The sequence below is a fragment of the Mobula birostris genome, chromosome 8 (assembly GCF_030028105.1).
Source record: "Mobula birostris isolate sMobBir1 chromosome 8, sMobBir1.hap1, whole genome shotgun sequence".
Lineage (NCBI taxonomy): Eukaryota > Metazoa > Chordata > Chondrichthyes > Myliobatiformes > Myliobatidae > Mobula > Mobula birostris.
In genome coordinates this window covers 166,250,923-166,278,544 of record NC_092377.1, presented here as the reverse complement: position 1 = coordinate 166,278,544, position 27,622 = coordinate 166,250,923, and the positions used below count along the sequence as shown (strand labels likewise).

Here is a 27,622-nt window from a genome sequence, read left to right as displayed (position 1 = left end):
GTGTGGAGATTGGGGTGTCGCTGGCGGTTAGGGCGGCGGAGGCTCGAAGGGAAATTGGGAAATAAATGAACGGTGACGGCGGCCGTGCGCCCGAGAAATGGCGAAGATGATCATCGGCTTCTTCCTCTTCATCTCGCCGGCCTTTCCCGTCGGACCGTCGGGAATAGAGCTGCACGCCGAGGTAGGAGCGCGGCGGAACGAGCCCTTGGCGGCGCGCTGGGAAAGCGGGAGGCTTCAGCGGCCCGATTAGGCCGCGTGTGGAGGCAGTGTTTGAAGGAGGGTCGCGACCGGGCGGCTCGATTGGTCCCGGGCCTCGGCTCTCAACCACTGTCCTCACCCGCTTTGGGTCAGGGAGAAAATCTGCCCAAGTTTGTCCCGAGTTTAAAGGACTGCTGACGTGATGTGACATCGGAAGCGGGCTGGAGCGGAAAGTGCTCAGTCCCACTGGGGGCAGCAGCACACTCTGTGGGCGTAAATATTTATCAAAAGTTATAACCTGTTGTCAAAATGCTGCATTTTCTCTAAAGTGAGCAGAATCTTGTTTGTCTTTTTATTCCAATTGTCACCACCACTGGTAAATGGAGATGAAACATCCGAATCAATGAAGAAATGGGGGTGGATTTCTGTATTGAAAAAGTTTATGGTATGAATCAGAATCGGGTTTAATATCACCGGCATATGTCGTGAAATTTACTCTTTGTGGCAGTAGTACAATACAATACGTTAAAAATGAATTACAGTAAATATATATGTTAAATAGTTCAAAAATGGAAAAAATAAGTAGTTATGTGTTCATGGGTTCAGTGACCATTCAGAAATCTGATGGCAGAGGGGAAGAAGCAGTTCCTGAATCGTTGAGTGTGTGTCTTCAGGCTCCTGTATCTCCTTCCCAATGGCAACAATGAGAAGAGGGCATGTCCTCCGTGATGGGGGTCCTTAATGATAGATGCTGCCTGCCTCCTTTGAAGCATCACTTCTTAAAGGTGCCCTGGATACGATGGAGGGTAGTGCCAATGATGGAGCTGACTAATTTTACAGCTCTGTGCAGCGTACTTCTATCCTGTGCAGTAGCCCTCCTCCCTGGCCATACCTGAAGGCAATGCAGCCAGTTATATTGCTCTTTAAGTACATCAACAGAAATTTGTGAGTGTCTTTGACAATGCCAAGTCTCCTCAAACTCCAAATGAAATATAGCTGCTGTCGTGCCTTCCTTGTAGCAGTATTGATATGTTGGGCCTAGGATAGATCTTGAAATTGCTCACTCTTTCCACATCTGACCCCTCTATGATGACTGTTCTGTGTTCCCTCGTCTTACCCATTCTGTAGTCCAAAGTCACTTCGTTGGTCTTCCTGACGTTGAGTGCAGGGTTGTTGCTGTGACTCCAGCCATCTAGCTGATCTGTCTCTCTTGCGTACGCCCACTCATCACCATCTGAATTCTGCCAACAATAGTTGTGTTGTCAGCAAAGATCAATTAAGAAATGGGTGAGGGGTGGATACCTGTTTTGGAAAAAGTTTATGGCATGAAATTGACTATTATAAAGAGTGAGGAGAGTAGATCTAATAGTGATCTCTAGTACCAAGAAGCTTCTTCCATCAAGAGATAGCAGATGATGGAATCGAGAGAAGAAAGATAAATTGATTTTGAACTCACGAGAGAGCATAGATCATCAACTTTTTTGCTGTTGATGTTCCTGTAGCAGGCAATTTCTTTTTTACAAGGTCGAGTTGCTAGCTCGACATTCAACCCGCATGGATGGAAAGCATGCCAGGGGAGCCGGCTGGATTCGAACTCGGGAGCCTTTGCTCCAAAGTCTGGCGCTGGTGCCACTACGCCACCAGCCGGCATGGTGGAATCGAGAGCAGCAAATAATCGGCTGGGAGAACTGTGTGTCAAGCAGCGGGAGATGTCAGGACTGATGTAGGTTTTCAATGGGGGTGCTTTGACAGCTTTTTCCCCCTCCCACAAAATGGTCCTGAACCTACTGAGTTCATCCAGTAATTGCTTTGTAAATATATCATCGAGTAGGATCGGCGGTGGTTGATGTATGGAAAGGCTGCTTCCTGTGGTTTGGAAGCCCAAAGGTCACTCAGAAGTTGTGGCCCGATGGGCAGTGCCCGGGATCCACGAGGCCACTGTGAAAGTTGGAATCCTGACGTTGGCTCGTCCACTGGAATCCTGGAGGCAGCCTGTCCTGAGGTTGGAGGACTGAGTGTGAGCTGGTGGGAGGGGGGAAGGAAAGGGGCTTGTTTACTGTGTTGTTGCCTGTGTTGTTCTGTGAACATTGTGGGCATGAAATGTGCCGGACATTTACAGGCTGCCCCCAGCACATCCTTGGGTTGTGTTGGTTGTTAACATAAACATCATATTTCACTATGTTTTGATGTGATAAGTGACTCTGTGGCTTCTCTTTCTCCTTCTCCTTCTGGATTTAGTGTTGTATAATGAACCGGATTTGATAAGGGAACTCGAGGTGAAGGAGCCATTAGGAGGTAGTGACCATAATATAATGAGTTTTAAACTATAATTTGAGAGGGAGAAGGGAAAATCGGAAGTGTCAGTATTGCAGTTGAACAAAGGGGACTATGGAGCCATGAGGGAGGAGCTGGCCAAAGTTGACTGGAAAGATACCCTAGCAGGGATGACAGTGGAACACCAATGGCAGTTATTTCTGGGAATAAAACAGAAGGTGCAGGATCAGTTCATTCCAAAGAGGAAGAAAGATTCTAAGGGGAGTAAGGGGCGACCGTGGATGACAAGGGAAGTTAAGGATAGTATAAAAATAAGAGAAGAAATGTAACATAGCAAAAATGAGCAGGAAGCCAGAGGATTGGGAAACTTTTAAAGAGCAACAGAGGATAACTGAGACTGAGGTCCTTTAACATCTGCCGGACGATGCTGAGGATGTTCTACGAGTCTGTGGTGGCCAGTGCGATCATGTTTGCTGTTGTGTGCTGGGGCAGCAGGCTGAGGGTAGCAGACACCAACAGAATCAACAAACTCATTCGTAAGGCCAGTGATGTTGTGGGGATGGAACTGGACTCTCTCACGGTGGTGTCTGAAAAGAGGATGCTGTCTAAGTTGCATGCCATCTTGGTCAATGTCTCCCATCCACTACATAATGTACTGGGTGGGCACAGGAGTACATTCAGCCAGAGACTCATTCCACTGAGATGCAACACAGAGCGTCATAGGAAGTCATTCCTGCCTGTGGCCATCAAACTTTACAACTCCTCCCGTGGAGGGTCAGACACCCTGAGCTGATAGGCTGGTCCTGGACTTATTTCATAATTTACTGGCATAATTTACATATTACTATTTAACTATTTATGGTTCTATTACTATTTATTATTTATGGAGCAACTGTAAAGAAAACCAATTTCCCCCAGGATTAATAAAGTATGACTATGACTATGACTAAAAAAGCAATATGGGGAGAAAAGATGAGACACGAAGGCAAGCTAGCCAAGAATATAAAGGAGGGCCCTTGAAGACAGAAATGAGTGAATTTATTATGGGGAACAAGGAAATGGCAGGCGAGTTGAACAGGTAATTTGGATCTGTCTGTCTTCACTAGGGAAGACACAAACAATCTCCCAGATGTAATAGTGGCCGGAGGACCTAGGGTAACGGAGGAACTGAAGGAGATTCACATTAGGCAGAAAATGGTGTTGGATAGACTGATGGGACTGAAGGCTGATAAATCCCCAGGGTACTTAAGGAGGTGGCTCTAGAAATTGTGGACGCATTGATAATTAATTTCCAATGTTCTGTAGATTCAGGATCAGTTCCTGAGGACTGGAGGGTAGCTAATGTTATCCCACTTTTTAAGAAAGGAGGGAGAGAGAAAACAGGGAATTATAGACCCTGACATCAGTGGTGGGGAAGATGCTGGAGTCAATTATAAAGGATGAAATAGTGGCATATTTGGATAGCAGTAACAGGATCGGTTCGAGTCAGCGTGGATTTACAAAGGGGAAACCATGCTTGACTAATCTTCTGGAATTTTTTGAGGATGTAACTATGAAAATGGACGAGGGAGAGCCAGTGGATGTAGTGTACCTGGATTTTCAGAAAGCCTTTGATAAGGTCCCACATAGGAGATTAGTGGGCAAAATTAGAGCACATGGTATTGGGGGTAGGGTACTGACATGGATAGAAAATTGGTTGGCAGACAGGAAACAAAGAGTAGGGATTAATGGGGCCCTTTCAGAATGGCAGGCGGTGACTAGTGAGGTACCGCAAGGCTCGGTGCTGGGACCACAGTTATTTACAATACACAATTTCTTACTAGCTCTTCCTTCAGTTAGTCCTGACGAAGGGTCTGGGCCCGAAACGTCGACTGTACCTCTTCCTAGAGATGCTGCCTGGCCTGCTGCATTCACCAGCAACTTTGATGTGTGTTGCTTGAATTTCCAGCATCTGCAGAATTCCTCGTGTTTACAATATACATTAATGATTTAGATGAAGAGATTAAAAGTAACATTAGCAAATTTGCAGATGACACAAAGCTGGGTGGCAGTGTGAAATGTGCGGAGGATGTTGTGATAATGCAGGATGACTTGGACAGGTTGGGTGAGTGGGCAGATGCATGGCAGATGCAGTTTAATTTGGATAAATGTGAGGTTATCTACTTTGGCGGCAAGAACAGGAAGGTAGATTACTATTTGAACGGTGTAAGTAGATCAACAGAACGAAGACCATCATCCTCGACCTCGAGGGATAGCCACGACAACGGTGTCAAGCTAGGAAAAGGGGGAAGTACAACGAGATCTGGGTGTCCTTGCTCATCAGTCACTGAAAGTAGGCATGCAGATACAGCAGGCAGTGAGGAAAGCTAGTGGCATGTTGGCCTTCATAACAAGGGGAGTTGAGTATAGGAGCAAAGAGGTCCTCCTGCAGTTGTACAGGGTCCTGGTGAGACCACACCTGGAGTATTGTGTGCAGTTTTGATCTCCGAATTTGAGAAAGGATATTCTTGCTATTGAGGGAGTGCAGTGGAGGTTCATGAGGTTAATTCCCGGGATGGCGGGACTGTCATATGTTGAAAGATTGGAGCGACTGGGGATGTATACACTGGACTTTAGAAGGATGAGAGGAGATCTGATTGAAACATGTAAGATTATTCAGGGATTGGACACACTAGAGGCAGGAAACATGTTCCTGATGTTGGGGGAGTCCAGAACCAGAGGCCATAATTTGAGAATAAGGGGTAGGCCATTTAGAATGCAGTTGAGGAAAAACTTTTTCACCCAGAGAGTTGTGGATCTGTGGAATGCTCTGCCTCAGAAGGCATGGAGGCCAATTCTCTGGATTCTTTCAAGAATGAGTTAGATAGAGCTCTTAATGATAGCAGAGTCAAGGGATATGGGGAGAAGGCAGGAACGGGGTACTGATTGTGGATGATCAGCCATGATCACAGTGAATGGTGGTGCTGGCTCGAAGGGCTGAATGGCCTACTCCTGCACCTATTGTCTATTGTCTGTTCACCTTTACACCATCCTGGTTTGAAATTGTTGCTGCTCTTTCATTGTTTCTGGCTAGAAGTGTCAGTATTGTGGAGGTGGCCTCGTACTGTGCCTTAGAGTGATTTACAGTGGTTCAGGAAGGCAGGTAGGCATTTGAGGACAAGTTAAGATGAGCATTAAATGTTAGCGTTGTCACCAAAATCCACATCCCGCAAATGAATGGAAAAAGGACTCTTCCAAACAATAGGATAGGCACAAGGGTTGTAAGATTGTGCAAGGTGCTGTGGTGATATAAATAATTTTTTTAATGTAGCTCAGCATCCAATGGATTTGGAAGGGGCATAACCCAATTAGATTTGATTTGTAACCACACAGATCAGTGGGTAAATTTTCAGGCATGTTTTGGAAGGAACAAGGAAATAAGAGGGAATTCTGGTATCAGAATCAGGTTTAATATCACTGGCATAGGTCATGAAATTTGTTGTTTTGCAGTAGTAGTAAATTGCAATATAGAATAAGCTGTACATTAACAAGTAGTGCAAACATATTGAGGTAATGTACAGGTTCATTGTTCATGCAGAAATCTGATGGCAGAGGGGAAGAAGTTCAAAGTGCATTTATTATTAAAGTAAGTACAAAGAGGTGATTGATAAGTTTGTGGCCTAGGGTAGGAGTAAAATTTAGAATACCTAGCACATTTAGCCTCTCCTACATTTACACACTTAGTCCAGCGGTCGTGGAGCATACGGATCCCTTCTTAGTGGAAGTCAGCATCTTGGACCTCCAGAAGTGGTCCACAGCAGGGGTGGTTGATATGTTTGTGGCTCAAGATAGAAGGCGATGAGTTATTAACTTCAAACTTTCTGCATAATCACTCTAAAGAGTTGAACTGCAGGTGCATGTAACAAGAGCTGTTTAACTCATCTCCTTCTAACTTAGGCCACGAACTTATCATTCACCCCTGCTGTGGACCACCTGGAGGTCCAAGATGCTCTCGTTACATGCACATGCAGGTCAACTCTTTGCGTGATTATGCAGAAAGTTTGAAGATAATAACTCATCTCCTTCTGCCTTAAGCCATGAACTTATCAATCACCCCTGCTGTGGACCACTTCTACAAAGAAGGTATCCGTGTGCTCCACGTTCGCTGGACTAAGTGTGTAAATGTAGGAGGGGACTATGTTGAAAAATAAATGTGCTAGGTTTTCTAAAATTGACTCCTTCTACCTTAGGCCATGAACTTATCAATTACCCCTCGTATATAACCTTGAGATTCGTCGTCTTGCAGGCAGCCACAAACTAAAGAAATGTCATAGAACCCATTTAAAGAAAAACCCCACGCAGCAAAGACCATCACACACAGTGTGTGAAAAAAGAACAAATCGCACAAACAAATAACACGCAGAACATTAAACATCAAACTGCAGGGTCCTGAAAAGTGAGTCCACAGCAATGAAGCCGCTGAAGCAAATGAAGCTGGTCCAGGAGACCAGTGGTTGCAGGCGACAGCTGCAGTTAGTTCAGCGCTGCAGCTCCTCAAACATATCTCACAATTAGTTTTTAAAAAAAAGTTTAAAAGAAACACACTTGGAACATGAACTGCAGGGTCTCCCATAGTGAGCCCACAGCCGTGTGTGTTTAACACTGAGGCGAGTGAAGCCCGTCCAGTAGTCCGATGGCTGCTGGAACTTTGCAGGGTGGAACCCAAGACTCCTGCACCTTCTGCCTGATGGCAGCAACGAGATGAGAGGGAGATGGGTCAAGCGCAGGCAGGCAGTGCTAAAAACCTGTTCGTTTTCTGCTCTCATCTTTGGTCATTTTAATCTCGCTCGATGCTTTAATTGGTGTGGAGTAAGAGCCAAGCACAGGTTTGAGTTCCGCCATCAGGAATCAACATTCATCTGCACTTTCCACGCTCATTCTTGCTGAATCTCCCAGGAGGTCACAAAAGCACCAGACCATTTAGTGAGCTCAAAAATACATCTTTAAAATGGAAATTACAGGCTGCAATTGATCACAGTTCAGAAGTATATTTTGGAGAAGAGTATCTAGTAGTTTTGTGAGCCATCTGCCAGATGTTGTTGTTGGTCACTGATACCTTCTTTCAAAGATTTGAAGTACGTTTATTATCAAAGAATGTATAAATTGTACACCTTGAGATTTGTTTGCTTATAGGCAGCCACAAAGCACAAAACCCAAAGAACCCAATTTTAAAAAAAGACCATAATACTGCACTGAGAAAGGGGGATAAAAAACACACATACTTCATTCAAACGATAGGAGCAAGCAACAGCATTCCGAACCAGATTGAGTGCTTAGATCTGCTCTCCAGAGCTGCTGGATTAGGCCCAAGACTCTTTCTCAGTTCATCACATCAGCAGAGCAAAAATGCCCGAAACCTGCGAAAACGACAGCTGCCGGAGCAGTTCACAGCCTCAGCACCGCAGACAGAGGAATGAATGACGCAGAAGATCGAACAAAATCAGCCTGACCCTCACCTCTTGTCCCGACACTTGGACTTTCCAGTCTATCTGGACCGGCGTTTAAATGGTCCAATCATGGGGTGGTGCCTTGCTGTCAGACCCAGATCCTGGCACAATGACACGCTTGAGCCACACAGTCCGAAGCCAGTCTTCATCTCACCAAAGTCTCTCATCGCCCGGAGCAATCCAGCCTTCCCTCTGGGTTAAGTGGACAGGCATCGAAACTATTCCACATCGACTCCTCTCCAAATCACTCGCTTCAACTCCACAGCGATACCTGCTTCGTCTGCGACCGTCTTGCTGTTCCTAAAGCGCTGAGTGTGTGTCTTGTATTTCCGTATGGTAGCAATGAGAAGAGGGATTGTCCTGGGCGACAAGGGTCCTTATCAGCTAGAAAAGTGACATGGATAGATTGATGGAAATTAAACCATATCTGTAAAGACAGTATAGCATTTTATAAAGTTTTGTTTTCCCTCAGAATTAGAGATGTGAGACTACTGAAAAAAGGTGGTTTGCTAAAATGTTCTAAATTACTGGTCTGACTCAGTGTGATTAATGAGACTCTGGCGCCATGCTTTATAGTTATAGGCTGGACCTACAGTACCTTTTCCTACAATCATCTTGAAGCTAATAGAATTGGGGTTGCTGACCCCACAGTGCTCCCACACTGATAGATCAGCAATTTGCACAGCCTGTTTTCTAAAGAGGGGGTCAGGATATTGCTCCTTTTCTGGTAGGGCCATCTGTGTACTGCTTCAGACACTTAAAGGCCTGCCGGGGGTCCACAGACCCTTTGCTTAATGGTACTAGTCCATGGCATAAAAAAGATTGGGAACCCCTGGTTTATCCCATCTAATCTCTTTGCAGTAAGGCAGAATTTGTCATTATTAGCCAAGTTAAGTTGCCATAATTCATACTGTGGGCCGGCATGGTAGTATAACAGTCGGCATAATGTTATTACAGTGCCAGCTGTAAGATCGAGGTTCAATTCCCAAGCTTATAGCTAGCGCTATAGAGGGTTGCTATTTTCAAAATATTTTTGTATCTAAAATATTAATTGTGGTGAGTGAAGGACGCTGTTGTCAGGGTGAAGTGGTACAGTGCAGGAGATGTGTGATAGTAACCAGGCTTTGAATCCAAAAATCCCACAAGATGCTTCAAAAGAGAATTATTACATTTTTTAAAAAGCCAAACTGTATGTAAATAGCTTTTACTTATAGCCAATATCTCTCAGAATATTTTTTTTTAAAGATGGATTTTTAAGGACAAAAGAGGAATTGATTGCTTAAGTTAAATCTAAGACTTTGACTGCTAGGAATGGAGCGATTTTTAAATCTGAAGCTGATCGAAAGGTCACAATTGGATACAGGTCTTGGGATTGAAGACAATTATTGAGAAGGCCAAGTCTCTGAAAATGCAAATACAAATTTTAGTTGAGACTCTATTTTTATTTAGCGATACAGCACAGAATTGGCCCTTTGTGCAGTGCCGCCCCAGCAACCCCCAAAACCCCAAATTAACCCTAACCTAATCACAGGACAGTTTAGAATGACCAGTTAACCCAGGCGGTACGTCTTTGGACTGTGAGCAGAAACCGGAGCTCCAGGGGAAAGCCCACACATTCCTCAAGGAGGATATACGGACTCCATACAATTGAACTCCAGACTCCCATGCCCTGAGCTATAATAGCTCCACGCTACGGCACCACAGCAGTTACAACCCAAGAAGCAAGCACACATTGTTGAATGTGCAGGACTTGCATAAGTTATGGGCAGTAGCTTGGGATACCACATGTTAATGGTATAGTTAGAACACAAAGCTTCAATTGGGATTGGTATTGGTTTATTATTGTCAGATGTACCAAGATACAGTGAAAAGCTTGTCTTCAATACTGTACATATAGATCAAATCATTACAGAGCTCTAGATTAAGGTAAAACAATAACAAAGCAGAATGAAGTGTTTAAAAACTACCCAAAAGAGAGTGCGGGGAAGGTAAACGATAAAGTGCAATGTCATAATGATCATAATTAGGCCAAGAGTCCCATCTTATAGTACAAGAGGCATGTTCAAGAGTCTGATAACAATGGGCTAGAAGCTTTTCTTGAGCCTTCTAGTATAGGCATTCAGACTTTTGTATCTTCTGCCTGTTAGGAGAGGAGAGAATATTTGGATTGAATGTAACACCAAGCTTGTCAGCAGTCTCATTTGGATTCAGATTGAAACTGGAGACATGAATAGCGAACGAGTTGTATTTGGAAGTGAAAATGATGGACAAGCAGATAGAGCAGCTGGATAGTGTAACGGTTACAACACCAGTGAGCTGGGTTCAATGCCACTAATGTCTGTAAGCAGTTTTCACACCTCCCCATGACTGTGTAGGCTTCCGGGTGCTTCAGTTTCCTCCCACAGTCCAAAGATGTGCGGGATACTAAGTAGGTTACACACACAAAATGCTGGAGGAACTTAGCAGGCCAGGCAGCATCTGTGGGAAGAAGTTCCTTCGGCATTTTGTATGTGTTGCTTGGATTTCCAGCATCTGCAGATTTTCTCTTGTTTGTGATCGGGTTAGTTGGTTAATTGGTCACATGGGTGTACTGAGACAGCATGTGTCGTTGGGCTGGAAGGGCCTGTTACTGTTCTGTAGCGCTATGTAAAATAAATAATAAATAATAAGTGAAAGAAAAGACAATGTCATTCCTGGAATTCATTTCTATTTGCGTTTAGAAAGCAAGAGTTTTAAGTGAGATAGCAAATCATAAGCCCAGTCTGCAGATGATGGCGGTCTGGAGCAACACACACAGAATACTGATGGAACTCAGCAGGTCAGGCAGCATGAAAGGAAATGAATAAACAGTTGACATATTGGGCCAAGAAGGGAAGATGTCTCCTCACCTTAAAGCTGTCTTCCTTCCCCTCCTCCACCTTTTATTCTGGCATCTTCCCCCTGCCTGACCTGCTGAGTTCCTCTAGCATTTTATGTGTCTTAAGTGAGATGTCCTCTGTGCACTGGTGAATTTCCAAATTTCTCTAACATTAATAGCAGGGCTCATTTCTAAGTAAGCACCTTTCATAATGATCACGACTTTCTCTCGTTCAAGGTGGATTTGCAGCATGCTTGTTAAGTTTTAATGTATCAGCATATTATTTGGAACATAGGCTGGGATCTCAAATCTTTAAGTACGTTTCCATTTGCTTCTACGCAATTACCTTGTAGAAGTTACAAATTACCTCAAGTGCTTTGAGTGCATTACTTTATTTTACACAGGCCTGAAGCCCACGCTTAAATTTTTCACCTGTGACTTTAGGCTTCCTGCAATATAAAACGTCTGCTTATTGGCTTTCAGTGAAGAGTAGTAGAGCATAGAAACAGGCCCCAAGGCCCTTTCTAAACATTGACTGTACTTCTATATTTATGACCCCTTTTTAATTCTGTATGCCTCTTGTTGGCAGGGTGGAGGTAACTTCTCTACCAAAGGAGGTGCAAGGTGCTCCTTCCCTCCGCTAACCTGCAGGTCACCCTTGGGCAAGGTGTAGCACCTCCTTAGCCTCCCCCCACAACCCTATTGGGGTCAGGTGAAGCCATGGGAGCAGGTGATGGATGGTCATATGAGCAGCTGGTGCATATCACAAGTCCTGGTTATGCCAGGCAGGCAATCTCTGAAGAGTATTGATAATGGTTGGACTCACCTGTCTTGTAAAGACACTGGCCAGAAGAAGTGGGCAGAAAGATCAGGAAGGGATCGGAGAGTACGGGCAAGTGCAATAGGAATCGATGTGAAAGGTGAGGGGAGTAGAAGTATTACTTTAAAAGGATTAAAAGTATTATATATGAATGCACGGAGTATAAGAAATAAAGTGCATGAGCTTGAGGCTCAGTTGGAAATCGGGAAGTATGATGTTGTGGGAATAACTGAGACATGGCTGCAAGAGGACCAGGGCTAGGAAACGAATGTTCAGGGATATACATCCAATCGAAAGGACAGACAGGTTGGCAGAGGGGGTGGGGTGGCTCTGTTGGTAAGGAATGAAATTCAGTCACTTGTGAAGGCGGACATAAAAGCAGGAGATGTAGAGTCAGTATGGGTAGAACTGAGAAACTGTAAGGACAAAAAGACCCTGATGGGAGTTATCTACAGGCCCCCAAACAGTAGCCTGGATATAGGGTGCAAGTTAAATCAAGAGTTAAAACTAGCATGTTGCAAAGGTAATTCTACAGTTGTTATGGGGGATTTTAATATGCAGGTACATTGGGGAAAATCAAATTGGTACTGGACCCCAAGAAAGGGAGTTTGTGGAATGCCACAGAGATGGATTCTTAGAGCAGCTTTTGTTAGAGCCTACCAGGGAGAAGGCAATTCTGGATTTAGTGTTGTGTAATGACCAGATTTGATACGGGAACTCGAGCTAAAGGAGCCATTAGGAGGTAGTGACCATAATATGATAAGTTTTAAACTACAATTTGAGAGGGAGAAGGGAAGATCAGAAGTGTCAGTATTACAGTTGAACAAAGGGGACTATGGACACATGAGGGAGAAGCTGGCAAAAGTTGACTGGAAAATACCCTAGCAGGGATGACAGTGGAACAACAATGGCAGGTATTTCTGGGAATAATACAGAAGGTGCAGGATCAGTTCATTCCAAAGAGGAAGAAAGATTCTAAGGGGAGTAAGGGGCGACCGTGGATGACAAGGGAAGTCAAGGACAGTATAAAAATAAAAGAGAGGAAGTATAACATAGCAAGGATGAGTGGGAAGCCAGAGGATTGGGAGACTTTTAAGGAGCAACAGAAGATAACTAAAAAGGCAATACGGGGGTGGGGGGGGGGGGAGATGAGGTACGAAGGTAAGCTAGCCAAAAATATAAAGGAGGATAGTAAAAGCTTCTTTGGGTATGTGAAGAGGAAAAAAATTAGTTAAGACCAAAGTTGGGCCCTTGAAGAAAGAAGTGGGTGAAATTATTATGGGGAACAAGGAAATGGCAGATGAGCTGAACAGTTACTTTGGATCTGTCTTCACTGGGGAAGACACAAACAATCTCCGAGATGTAATAGTGGCCAGAGGACCTAGGGTAAGAGAGGAACTGAAGGAAATTTGCATCAGGCACAAAATGGTGTCGGGTAAACTGATGAGACTGAAGGTTGATAAATCCCCAGGGCCTGATGGTCTGCATCCCAGGGTACTTAAGGAGGTGGCTCTAGAAATCGTGGATGCATTGGTAATTATTTTCCAATGTTGTATAGATTCAGGATCAGTTCCTGCGGATTGGAGGGTAGCTAATGTTATCCCACTTTTTAAGAAAGGAGGGAGAGAGAAAACAGGCAATTATAGATCAGTTAGTCTGATATCAGTGGTGGGGAAGATGCTGGAATCAATTATAAAAGATGTAATAGCGGCATATTTGGATAGCAGTGGCAGGATAGAGTCAGCATGGATTTACGAAGGGGAAATCATGCTTGACTAATCTTCTGGAATTTTTTGAGAATGTGACTATGAAAATGGACATGCGAAAGCCAGTGGATGTAGTGTACCTGGACTTTCAGAAAGCCTTTGATAAGGTCCCACATAGGAGGTTAGTGTGCAGAATTAGAGCAAATGGTATTGGGGTAGGGTACTGACAGGGATAGAAAATTGGTTGGCAGACAGGAAACAGAGTAGGGATTAATGGGTCCTTTTCAGAATGGCAGGCGGTGACTAGTGGGATACCGCAAGGCTCGGTGCTGGGACCGCAGCTATTTACAATGTACATTAATGATTTAGATTAAGGGATTAAAAGTAACATTAGCAAACTTGCAGATGACACAAAGCTGAGTGGCAGTGAAAAATGTGAGGAGGATATTATGAGAACTTGGACAGGTTGGGTGAGTGGGCAGATGCATGGCAGATGCAGTTTAATGTGAATAAATGTGAGGTTATCCACTTTGGTGGTAAGAACAGGAAGGCAGATTATTATCTAAGTGGAGTCAAGTTAGGAAAAGGGGAAGTACAACGAGATCTAGGTGTCCTTGTTCATCAGTCACTGAAAGTAAGCATGCAGGTACAGCAGGCAGTGAAGAAAGCTAATGGCATGTTGGCCTTCATAACAAGGGGAGTTGAGTATAGGAGCAAAGAGGTCCTTCTGCAGTTGTACAGGGCCCTGGTGAGACCACACCTGGAATATTGCTTGAATTTCCAGCATCTGCAGAATTCCTGTTGTTTGCGCTGGAATATTGTGTACAGTTTTGGTCTCCAAATTTGAGGAAGAACACTCTAGCTATGGAGGGAGTGCAGCGTAGGTTCACGAGGTTAATTCCCGGGATGGCGGGACTGTCATATGTTGAAAGATTGGATCAACTGGGGTTGTATACACTGGAATTTCGAAGGATGAGATGGGATCTGATTGAAACATATAAGGTTATTAGGGGATTGGACAAGCTAGAGGCAGGAAACATGTTCCCGATGTTGGGGGAGTCGAGAACCAGAGGCCACAGTTTAAGAATAAGGGGTAGACAATTTAGAAAGGAGTTAAGGAAAAACTTTTTCACACAGAGGGTTGTGGTTCTGTGGAATGCTCTGCCTCAGAAGGCAGTGGAGGCCAATTCTCTGGATTCTTTCAAGAATGAGTTAGGTAGAGCTCTTAATGATAGCATAGTCAAGGGATATGGGGAGAAGGCATGAACGGGGTACGGATTGTGGATGATCAGCCATGATCACAGTGAATGGTGGTGCTGGCTCAAAGGGCTGAATGGCCTACTCCTGCACCTATTGTCTACTGTCTATAAGGCAATGACAAACCACTTCTGTATAAAAATTTGCCAAGAACAGCCATAGTTATGGAAAGACCATGATCACACACGTCATACGACACAGTACATAACTATTGAATACCTCTGTTGGGTTCTTTTTCAGCCTCCTCTATTTAAGGAAATCAAAGCCAGTTTATCCAGTCTCTCTTCTTAGCTATAGTGCTTCATGGCGTCAAACAAGGCTGCGTTCTTGCCCCGACTCTGTTCAGTATGGTTTCAATGCTGACGTAATGGTCTTTCTGTAGAAGCAGTGCTTGGGTTATGTTTAGAGATAATGGGTGCTTTGGAATGTGAGCCATCCAATGACGGGAGTGTGTTTTCGTACCGTGTGCCTGACACCGGGGTGATCTGGGTCTTTTGTTCAGCGGGAGATGGAGAGAGACACGGTCGTAGGACTCGACCCGGAGCGGAGCCGTGATCCGACGAAGGCCAGGGAGATTGAAGGCGGATCGGCGAAGGGGAAACCATGAGCTCCAATTTGTGCACACTAGATTGTTTCATTAAAATGGGCCCTTTATTTGCTTTTCCTTTGCTAACCCTTCAGTCAAATTAAGAATTATAAAGCTAAATCGTTTAATTGTATATTATGATTATGAGGACACGCAGTCCCCTTTTTTGTCATTTAGTAATGCATGCATTAAGAAATGATAAAATGTTTTTCCAGAATGATATCACGAAAACACATGACAAACCGACTTAAAAACTAACAAAAACCACATAATTATAACATATATTTACAACAGTGCAAAGCAATACCGTAATTTGATAAGAACAGACCATGGCACAGTAAAAGTCTCTTGAAGGTCCCATCATCTCACGCAGACGGTGAACCTCCAGCGCCGCCAACTTGCCGATGAAGCATCCGACCACAGTCCAACTCTGAGTCCGTCTGAAAACTCCGAGCCTCCGACCACCTCTTCGGCACTAAGCACCATCTCTGCCGAGCATTTCGACCCCGGCAACAGGTGATATGCAAAGCCGAGGATTTGGGGCCTACATCTCTGGAGATTCTCGATCACACAGTAGCAGCGCCAGCGAAGCAAGCATTTCAGAAGTTACTCCAGATGTTCCTCTGCGTTTCTCACGGCTGTCCCCATCAAATCTGGATTGTGCACAGCCCCCTAGTTAACACATAATCGCTGTTCACTTGGAATGGCCGCACGTGCTGCGTCGCGCCGCCATCTTCTCCTCCCTCCTCATGGTATATGGTGTACTGTCTAATATTTGGTGGTACTGATTTGTAACGGGAACAAATCACGCAGCATCCACACAAACAGAGTTTGGGTAAGCTTGTGCCCAATCTTACATTTTTGGGAGAGCCAGAGATCATATTCCCTAGACTTGCGTAGCGACAGAACCTGAGGGTTACACATGTAAGTGTGTGTGAGAATTTAAATTGATCCTTGACGCAGGAATTTGGTAGTAATCAAACCAATATTTTATAAATTTGTACCACAATCTCATCCTCTGGCTAATGAAGGCACATTTTTCCCCATACACCCAATGTTGGTAGAAGAAATTGGTTGAACACAAATCACGACAGGTTGACTGATGTACAGGGAAATTGTTACCAGCAAATGTTAGGAGTTTAGAGATGTCTTTCTGCGTCAAATGAACATGTAGGCACAGCAAGCAACTGGAAATGTAAATAGCTCTGGCCTTTTGCTATAAATTGCAGTATGAGTGAGACATTCATATTTCCAAGTTTTCAAAGCTCTGCTGAGAACACATTTGGAACACCTATACAGTTTTAATCAACATACCTCAGTAAAGATATAATTAGAGAGGTTTGCTAGATTGAATCACAGAATGCAAATTTATCCTAAGATATGAAAAAGATGAATGGGCCTATGTTATTTCTTACTAAGCACCAAGATTTTGTGGTTTCAAATAAGTAGGGTAATTATGGGTTATGGTCAGAGGAACTGGACTGGTAGGTGGTGGGCTAAATGGCTGTAGCCTGCAACTAGTGGACTTCAGTATCTACTGCAGTGATGCCTGGCTTTGTGAACTTCATTTCTGAATGCAGTTCTAGCAGGACTAGTCGATGTTTCGGGACTGCTGAAGGGTCTTGGCCTGAAATGGTGACGGTACTTTTTCCCATAGATGTTGCCTGGCCTGCTGAGTTCCTCCAGCAGCTTGTGTGTGTCACAGGTAGATACGGCCATAAATAAAGCCTTTGGCACCTTAGTCTTCATAAATCAATATATTGAATAGAGGAGATGCGATGTTGGTGAGACCTTAATTGGTGTACTGTGTATAGTTTTGGTCACCTACCTGCAGGAAAGATGTAAATAAGATTGAAAGAGTGTGGAGAAAATTTACAAGGATGTTGCTAGGACTTGAGAACCCAATTACAGGAAAAAGTTGAGTAAGTTAGGACTTCATGCCCTAGAAGGTTTAGGGGAGATTGAATAAGAGGTATAGAGATTGAGGGGTATAGATAGGGTAAATGCGAACAGGCTTTTTCCATTGGGATTTGATGAGACTAGAACTAGAGGTCATGGGAATATGAAGGGAGACTAATTTATTCAGAGTGTAGAACAAACTTCCAGCACAAGTGATGGCTGTGGGGTCGATTTCAACATTCCAGAAATTTTGCCTAGGTAACAAGGATGTTAGGGGTTTGGAGGTCTATGGTCTGGAGGTAAGTCAATCTGACTAGGCAGATTAATGGTTCAGCACAAACTAACTAGGCTAAATGGCTTGCTTCTGTCCTGTAGTGATCTATGACTCTTAACTTCTAAGGGGTCAAACAACAGGAATTCTACAGATGCTGGAAATTCAAGCAACACACATCAAAGTTGCTGGTGAACACAGCAGGCCAGGCAGCATCTGTAGGAAGAGGTGCAGTCGACGTTTCAGGCCGAGACCCTTCGTCAGGACCCTTTGTCTCGGCCTGAAACGTCGACTGCACCTCTTCCTACAGATGCTGCCTGGCCTGCTGCGTTCACCAGCAACTTTGATGTGTGTTTCTAAGGGGTCAGTTGGGTTTTATATATAGCTCAGTGAGTAGTGTTTGGTGAACTTGTGGAAGTAATTTAATCATGGTTCTGACACTAAGTGAACATCAGCAGACCGGAGAGATAAAATTACTCTGCTCTAATCTCACCGATGCTTACTTGAATTCAGTTTCTTATATTCCGACATTGAATATGGCATATGTGCAGGGAGTATGAGGTCAAGGTTTTCAGTTGATTTGCTGAATTAGGTGAACACAATTGTCAACGAAACACCACAACACCAGTGCTGCTTTTGGGTGGAATTATAGTTAAAGACAGGACGAATTTCCTTTCACTTTGGCTCTTGAATCCATAGATCAAGAAATGGAAGGCTAATTCTTCTTTCATCCCTCTTCCTCATTCTCAGCTCTCCCTTAGCTTGCTGCCCTCATTTTATCATTCTCTGGTCACTTTTTGATTTGGTCTGCTCTTGCCTCCTTCCTCACTTGAAAATTCACTAAGAGAGCTCCTTCTTTTAAGGTCCTCTAGTGAATTTTCATTGTCTCCCAACTATATTAAACAGCTAATCATTGCACAAGTTGACCAGGTAAATGGCTCATTCTGCATGTGTACTTTTCATCTCTTTGAAATATGCCATCATTCTCTGTTCCCTCAAAATAAGATTGTTTTCCTGAATACACTCAAAGTGGGATCTCTATGCTGTAGGTAGGATTTAAGTTTATTCAGGGAGTTTTGCTTAATCAGTCCTCAGTTGCTAAACAATCATTTCATTAAAAAAAATATGGAAGTACTTTTGTTTTCTTGAATTTCTGTGTTCAATTTTGCATTCTAAAGTTACTGCACAACTCCTAAACTTGCATGAAATTTTTGCAAAGTAGCCTTGAGGCATTAGTAACTATTTTGAAGACAAACGCAATAATTTTATAAATGTTATTAAATTTGTGCTAGCCTAGTCTGTGATAATAAAAAGGAGTTAATTACAGTTAGGATACATTGGGACCAATACATTGCAACCCACTTAAGTGGCTGTCTCAGTTAGCTGAAGTTTCATAGAAATGGAAAGGATAAAAAGAGAAAATATCATTTAACTGAGGAAGAATTTGTGTATTTAAATGAAATACAGAACAAATTAGGACACTACCAATACCTCTACAGTACCATAAAACTATATTGGTTCCTAATAATTATCAATGAAGGAATTCATTTGTTGTTTTCTTTTGACTGGCTATAAATGAACAGAATCAGCACAGATAGCCAGTGCAGATAATGGACTGTGTTGTATCCTCCAAATCTTCATTGCCATTGTAACGTTCAAGATAATTATGATTACCTTCAAATTCTTTGCAATGTTGAAGTAGTGAAATCATTTCATTTTCACTCCCAGCTGTTTCTGGCATCTGCAAGCCTGAATGCTTGAAACCTACGATGAGGAAAACAATTCTGAATTGTCTTGCTGCTTACTTCTTGGCAACTATCAGTAACAAATATCACTACTTTTTGAATACGAACACCCACAACTAACACTATGTAAAAACTGATTGCTCTAAGCACAGTGTAGTCTGTAATGGCCTTGTAAGTGCTCGCAACTGATGCTAGTCACACTGTTAGGCAACAGTCTCCTGGCCCAATTAAGTGGCATGGTGTTCTAAATAAGCAAAGGGAATTCCAGCTACTTTCTCAATTTGGCTTTTGTTCTTTAAAAGTTGTACCCAAATAAATGTCTGCCTTGATTAACCATGGCTCAATTAACTGGAATCCACTATATTTAGATATGTGCACTTCAAACTAGTAAGAGTTGAGATTCTATTTCTGAGTGCACCTAATCAAAATGAGTGGTTTTTATTTGAGGTGGCAACTTTAAATAATGGGAGAACAGTGTCAAAATGGTGGAAACTGTTGTCAAAGTCCACTCGTTAGTACTTGGTGTGGGATTATTTATTTATTAAGATACAGCGCAGAGTAGACCCTTCTGGCCCTTTGAGTCATGCTGCCCAGCAATCCCCCTGTTTAATCTGAACCTAATCACTGACCAATTTTCAGTGACCAATTAACCTACCAATCGGTACATCTTTGGACTGTGGGAGGAAACCAGAACACCCGGAGGAAACCCAGTGGTCATGGGGAGAATGTACTAACTCCTTATAGGCAGTGGTGGGAATTGAAACTGAGTTACCTGTACTGTAAAGCGTTGTGCTAACCACTACACTACCGTGCCGCCCCATATTGGGGGTGGGGGGGGGGGGGTCACCAGTTTAATTCTATGTAATTGAGGGGAATGGAGTGGTTCTTCTGGGTAAGATGATTTCAAATGAAGGCAGTGAACCTGAGTGGTGAGGGATAGCACTTGGGTGTTAGAGGTATTCATTAAGCACCATGGTCAGGGGAGCTACTGAGAAATGAAGAAGGTTGACTTGTAATGGGTATGCTTGGTGAGAATGTCTTTGAGAGAGGATAGGGTAGTTTAAGTTGCTGTTAGAAAGGACAGCAGAGTGACTGCATGCTGAGGGAAACACATTCTTTTAACTTAAGCAGAGAAAACACCCAGATTGGGAATGTGCTGAAATAGATCCTTCCAGAAGGATTAGATAAATAAATAAAATTAAATAAAGGAAGAAGATGGTGCCAGCGACGTTGTTCAGACAGCTCACGAACTGAACATTCCCTGACTGTTTCAATGACTCTGGTTTAATGTTTTGTAATTTTTCTTCTTTTTTGCTGACTGCCCGTTGGGTGTTTGTTTTTTCTTTGAGCTGGTTCCTTGGTGTTTCTTTGTTTCATGGTTGTCTTTGGGAGGACAAATCTCAGGGTTGTATACTGTATATGTGCCTTGATAATAAATGTACTTTGAACCGCATCATCAGAAAAGTGGAGGACAGCGTGGGAGGGGAGGGTTACATTGATCTCAGGGTAGGGTAAAAGATTGGCACAACGTTGTGGGCCAAAGGGCCTGTACTTTGCTGTAGAGGTACCATTATTTCCTTTTTGATTCAAATGATTCTTTCCCACTGACAGTTCACATCATTCCACTGGGGTATAGTTGTGATGACCATTTGAATCTTCCTCACTGCAGTATAAAATTTACCTTTTTTGTTTCCTTAATTTACTTTTAGATATTTAAACTGGACTTTTTTTTAGGTGTTTGAGTGTTTTGGATATATTTTAAAAGATCTCTTCCCAAGGTGGAACTAGGTATACATGATGCCCTTTGTCTTCAGTATTTTTACACAACGTTGTTTTTGTTTTCCTCTCACTGGGTCACTGTGTATTGTGGACTGTTTTTATTCTTGTTTTTTAGGCCAAAGAGCTCTGCTTCGGAGTGAACAATGAGCCTTACTGGTGTGAAACGGGATACTGCTGTGGGGAGACTGAATGTTGCACCTACTATTACGAACTGTGGTGTAAGTTTCTGAAGGGGCCACAGGATCCTATTTTAACCTTGCCCACTTAATATTTCTTAAAAGTCTTGGATGCAAAGTTAATGAAGATTAAAGAGTTTAAACCCCATTTACAGGGCAAGGTAAATAATGCTATAGTAACTGGTGGTTGCACAGGTTATTGAGTTATTGCTATGCCTGTGCATAGTGTTGGTCAAAACTGAAAATCAGGTTCAAGTTTATTGTCGTTCAGCCATATACATGTATCCCGCCAAATGAAAGAACATTCCTCCGGGCCATGGCGCACAGCATGTAACAGTATAACACTTGGTGCTTCAGACATGATTAGGTCTGGGAGGTGACAGTGAGTTCAATTGTCTCACTGTCTGGGGGAAGAAGCTGCTTCCCATTCCAACAGGAGTCTAATGTTGTGGTGCCTCATGCCTGATGGGAGGTGTCCTTAACCACTGAGGGCCCTGCGTAAGCAGCGCTTCTGATCAATATCTTTGGTGAAAGAGAGGCTCCGATGATGCTCATCGGTTCTCGCAATCCCATGTAGGGTCTTGTGGTCAGAATGTGACACACTAAGTGGTCAATTCTCTAACTCCATGGATTCATTGATCTGTCTTGTTATATTTTCATTGTGTTATATCCTTCTCATGTACGTATCATGAAATAATGTTTAAACTAGACTTGAAGAGGTACAAAGATGGGAGGGATGCAAAGAATCCTCATGCAGGATTCCCTTTAAAGTTAATTTACAGGTTGAGTCAGTGGTGATGAAGGCAAATGCGAAGTTTGCATTCACTTTGAGAGGAATAGAATATAAAAGCAAGGATGTAATATTGAGGCTTTATAAGGCATTGGTGAGGCCTTGCTTGGAGCATTGTGAACGGTTTTGGGCCCCTTATCTAAGAAAAGAGATTGGAGAGGATTCAGAGGAGGTTAACAAGAATGATTCCAGGAATGAAAGGGTTACTATATGAAGACCGATTGATGGCTCTGGGCCAGTACTCACTGGAATTCAGAAGAATGAGGGGGGGATTTTATTGAAACTTGTTGGAGGCCTTGATGGAGAACTTTCTATAGAGAAGATTTTGGGCAGCTGGGGCTCATCAGCCTTGGACAGCAGCCCGCCTGGGAGAAAGAAAACTCTGATTTTAAACCTCCGCTGCCTTGTGGCCATACTCACCCATGTGAAAGGTTTCAGGAGTAAACCCCGAGAAAGAAATCTGGAGCCAGGGTCCCTAAGGCAGTTTGATGTTCTTTACAACTGCACTCTGGCAACCTCTACGATGACACTGTTGCCAAGCTGTATTGGCGCCTGCCCTTTCCTTGGACTACATCAGTGACATGGAGAGGGGGAGCAGCCTGGTTCTTCAAATCTTCCCACCCAGGCTTGCACCCTGGAGAGGACACAGTTCACCAGAGGCGCAAACCCATGATCCCCTGCGATCGATGGCTACCTACTGTACTCTATGGTGGGGGAATCTAGGACCAGAGGGCACAGCCTCAGAATAGAGGGATGTCCATTTAGAATGGAGATGAGGAAAAGTTTCTTTAGCCAGAGAGTGGTGAATTCGTGGAATTCATTGCCACATTCAGCTGTGGAGGCCAAGTCATTGAGTATATTTGAGGCAGAGGCATGAAGTGTTACGGGGAGAAGACCAGGAAATTGGGCTGAGAGGGAAATGGATCAGCCATGATGAAGTGGCGGAGCAGACTTGCTGGGCCAAATGGCCTAATTCTGCTCTTATGGTTTTATGGGTATGAAGTTCTATGGTCCAGGTCCAGGTGAATGGGACGAAGTAGAATAACAGATTGGTACCCACTAGATGGGCTGAAGGTAGTAGTTGAATGGAAGTGCCATGTTGTGGATGAAGTGGAGAGGCTGAGCATAATAGTAATAGGCATAAAGGAAAATGAAGGGCAAAGTGGGTGAGAAAGGCTTGATTGACTTTATATGTAGATTAGTGGGCTGAACAACCTGTACTTTTATGTGATCTAATGGTCTTTGTCATGGCACTGTTGTCTTTTATCTGGATTGAATTATAGTTGTACTGAGGGAGCCCTGCATCATTATAAGTACCATTTTTGAGATGCTGTATTAAAGTAAGACTTGCCTGCCCCAGATTTTAAGCTGTTCTTTAAAATATAAAATGTAACTGTGATTTTTAAGTTGTTGAAAAACCTTGGCCAAGATGCATGCATGATCTTTGCACTTGTTCTACCTCCCCATTGCAGAGGTGTTGTCTGTGATAATAGAGCACTGCAGTGAACATTTGGCCCAGATTAGATAGTGAAGTCATGGAGTGAAACAGAATAATTCAATGCGCAATACTCATCTTCTGTCATTCGGCTTCCCTCTGGAAACCTGATCCAAAATGCTATATTTGAACATATCTGTGTCCTCCAGTTTCTGACTTCCAAAAAAATTAATGTAGTTGAGTGTCTCCCCCCACCCCCATGAACAATTCCCCAGCAGGTGATGTCATTGTTGGAGCAGCCATTGTGCGAGTGGGGCAGTGTTAGAGTGGTCTGGCTTTGGCTCAACACGTTTGGGCAAGCACAGGCAAAGGCTGAAAGTAAGCTAGCAAGTTTTCTTTCTGTAAGTTCTTAGCTAATGCGCTGAGAATGGGTGCAGAGTTAGTGGTATGTTTCTTGTGTGAGATGTGGGAACTATGGGAGACCTCCAGTCTCTTCGATTACAACATCTGCACAAAGTTCACTGAGCTGCAGCTCCTTAGATCGTGTTGAGGAATTGGAGCTGCAGCTCGATCACCTTCAGCTCATACGGGAGAACATGGAACTGGTAGATAGGAGCAACAAGGAGGTGGTAACTCCCAAGTTGCAGGAGGCAGGTAACTGGGTGACCATCAGGAAAGGGAAAGGGAATAGGCAACCAATGCAGAGTACCCTATGGCTATTCTGCTCAATAATAAGTATACCACTTTGGATATTTTGTGGGGGGGGGGGGGGTGTGAAATGACCTGCTAGGGAGAAACCACAGTGGGCAGGTCTCTGGCACTAAATCTGGCTCTGTGGTTCAGAAGGGAAGGGGGAAGAGGGGAGCTGTAGCGATGGGGGATTTATTGGTTAGGGGAACAGAAAGGAGTGTCTGTGGACGAGCATGAGATTCACAGATGACTTGTTGCCTCCCAGGTGCCAGGGTCAGGGACTTCGCAGATTGAGTCCACAGCATTCTGTGGGAGTGTGAACAGCCAGAGGTCGTGGTCCATCTCAGTAGCGAGAGAAGAGTAAGTAGGATGGGAATGAGGTCCTGCAAAGGGAGTTCAGGGAGCTTGGTGCTAAGTTAAAGGACAGGACATCCAGGGTTGTCATCTCAGGATTGCAACCTGTGACAGGTACTTGTGAGGCCAGAAAAGAAAGATCATACAGTTTAACACATGGCTAAGGAGTTAGTGCTGGAGGGAAGGAAAGGTCAAATAGGTTAGGACATTATTCCCTGGACTGTAAGAGAATGAGGGGAGATTTGATAGAAATATACAAAACTATGAAGGGTATAGATAGGGTAAATGCAAGCAGGCTTTTTCCACTGAGGTTGGATGAGACTAGAATTGGAGATCATGGGTTAAGGATGAAAGGTGAAATGTTTATGGGAAACATGAAGGGGATCTTCACTCAGGGTGGTGAGAATGTGGAACAAGCTGCCGATGGAAGTGGTGGATGTAGGGTTGATTTCAACCTTCAGAATTTAGGTATATGTGGCTAGGAGGTGATGGAGGGCTATAGGTCAATGGGACTAGGCAGTTTAAAGGTTTGGCACAGTAGATGGGCCAAAGGGCATGTTTCTGTTGCTCTAGTGTTCTGTGAGTCCATATTGTGTGTTATGTCGATTGAGTTAGTGATTACAGGTGTATAATTCAATTGTCTTGGTCCTTGTAAAGCTGTAAATATTTTTTTCATACTCGTGAAATGCAATTCTGAATACCGCTGCTCTTTCTTTGATTATGACAGGGTTCTGGTTGGTCTGGACTATAATTATCATGCTTAGCTGCTGCTGTGCTTATCGTCACCGGCGTGTAAAACTCCGACTGCAACAGGAGCAGCGACAGAGGGAGATCAGTCTGATGGCATATCAGGGTGCTAGTACCTACACAACACAACCACTGGATTTAAGTGAGTATATGCATCTTATTAGATCATTGCAGAGATAGATTATTCAATAACATATGCGCTAAATCTTAATTTCTAAAAATTCTGCTGCGTAAAAATAGAATATGTGGGAGTGGTTGGAATCTCACAGTCGAGATGCATGCTATAATTGTAATATTCCGGTCACACGGTGTACTGCTTTTGATCTATTTTACTGGAGTGATTGAACATTGGACATTACAGCACAGTACAGGCCCTTCAGCCCACAATGTTGTGTCAACCTTTAAACCTACTAAGATCGATGTAACCCTTCTCTCCTACATAGTCCATCATTTCTTTATCATGACTAACCAAGAACCTATCAATCCCCGCTTTAAATGCACCCAGTGACCTGGCCTCCATAGCCGCCTGTGGCAATGAATTCCACAGATCCACCTCCTTCTGGCACCCCTCTGTTGTGAGGCTGTGCTTTCTAGTCCTAGATTTTCCCACTAAGGGAAACGTACTCTTCACATCCACTCTATCTCAGCCTTTCAACATTCGATATGGTTCAATGAGATCTCTCCCACTGCTCCCCCCGCGGCTTCTGAATTCTAGTGAGTACAGGCCCAGAGCTTGTATAAAGCACAGTTGGAAAACTCTGTTTTCATGCTATCCATACAGATGAAGTGCGTTGGGGATAGTGCAAGGGAACACTATAACGCTTGATTCTACATTCTCTTGTAGTTTCAGACAGAGTGCAGTGCAAGCAGAAAGTAAGGTGCAAGGCCATAATGAGGTAGATTGAAGAACAGGCTGTACAGGCCATATACAAGTAGAGCAAGTCTGTAAGTGTTTTAAGACTAAATGTAATAGTATGCAAAAAGGAATAGGTGTATGGAAATTGTTTATTTTTAGCTCCTTGCTATACCTATTTTTAATGCTTCCCTTTGGAAGCAATACCTAACTTTATTCACGAATACATAACCTCTAAGTACTACTAAGATTAGAAATGCAGTAATATTCTTATTCCTCCCATATTTAAAGTTGTCAGCAATTGCATTTCACCAGTTAATTCATTTTTCCCCTCCAGGATTCTGGGCAAACTGTAAACTTCCAGACTATGAGGAAGTAGCAGGCCACCCAGCTACACCGCCACCTCCCTACTCTGAGCCACAACAACAGAACGGACAAGCCTCTGCCTGCGAAAACGCTCTGGTAGAGAGCCAGCCGGCTCTGCGGGAGTCTGCGGCCTCGCTGGCGCAAGGAGCGGAGACGAGCTCGTCCGCTCAACAGGAAGGCGGGCAGGCGGGGCCGGACATCCCAGTGCTCACTGGTTCAAGTGACAGGGTAAATGGTGATACAGTCCAAGGGGAGGAATCTGCTGATTTTAAAACCTTGGAGGCGGACTCTCATTTGTGTGACCACGGAGAAATGAAGGAAGACAGCTCCTCGAGGCACAGGCGAATCACTGGAGACTCTGGCATAGAGGTGTGCGTATGCCAGATGGATGAGGACCCTTACCACGAGGAAGTGGGTCTGATGAATGGCGACGGCGCCCGCGAGTGTTGTGAGGCGCAGTCATCGTGTAGCTCCCAGATTGTCAAACAGGCTTCAAGCGAGCAGCCGAAACAGCGCTCAACAAAAGAGCGGGAGGAGGAGAACAGTGATGTGGTATAAATGTGCCTCTATTGCTGGTACTTGAGTCAAACAGATGGTGCAATCTATGACTGCTGACTGTTAAGCATTAATTAAATCTGGACTTACAATATGTTTTCCACAAGGTACCCGGCATCAATCAGGTGAAAGACACAAATTGTAGTCTATAGACAGTTTTGCATCTGTCTGGTGTTTCAGTCGGGCGGCCTACAAATAGTCCAGATTTCTTATTAGCAATTTTTAAAATACTATAGCAATATAATGAGTGAATAATTTTCAAACTTTTGTCTTCAAAGCCTCTTATTAGAAAAATATTCAGGCTTGTTTTGCCATTTAAAACAAACTCACTCCAATTTTTTTAAAAATTACTTTGTAAAGTAGTAGGGTGAGGAAGGAAGCCTTTCTCTAACCTCAACTATAGTTTGAGGGGAAATGGGGCCTTTACATTATTTCCCATTTGCTGTTGTATAGCATTCGGGACATGACAGAAGTTCTCGAGCTACTTCAGTTAAGGCATCACTGGAGGACTTTCATCCTTGCAGTGTCCATGTAGCTTCCTGTAGAGTTCCTGACAAAAGTCCTGCCTAGAATTGGACAGTCGGTACGTGGTGACTCTCTGCCCTGTGATGCAGCACGTTAACTGGTTTACTGCCATATCCAAGGATACTTACATCATTTAACTTATTAAAAGATGGATCTGTTGTATTACAACACATTACCCATCTGAAACTCCCTGGCTCCTGGTGGTTCTTTTATGCAGGAGGCTCAGTTTTAATAAAAAATTGTTTGGTCTGCA

At 43.7% G+C, this 27,622-nt stretch overlaps 1 protein-coding gene across 1 annotated transcript; it reads left to right on the top strand.

Moving 5' to 3' along the window:
- LOC140201939 (WW domain-binding protein 1-like) lies at positions 1–27,622 on the top strand. The gene is made up of 4 exons (XM_072266780.1): positions 1–181; positions 20,994–21,096; positions 25,051–25,212; positions 26,261–27,622. The coding sequence occupies exons 1-4, from the start codon at positions 98–100 to the stop codon at positions 26,845–26,847; spliced, it is 936 nt and encodes a 311-aa protein (XP_072122881.1). The 5' UTR covers positions 1–97; the 3' UTR covers positions 26,848–27,622.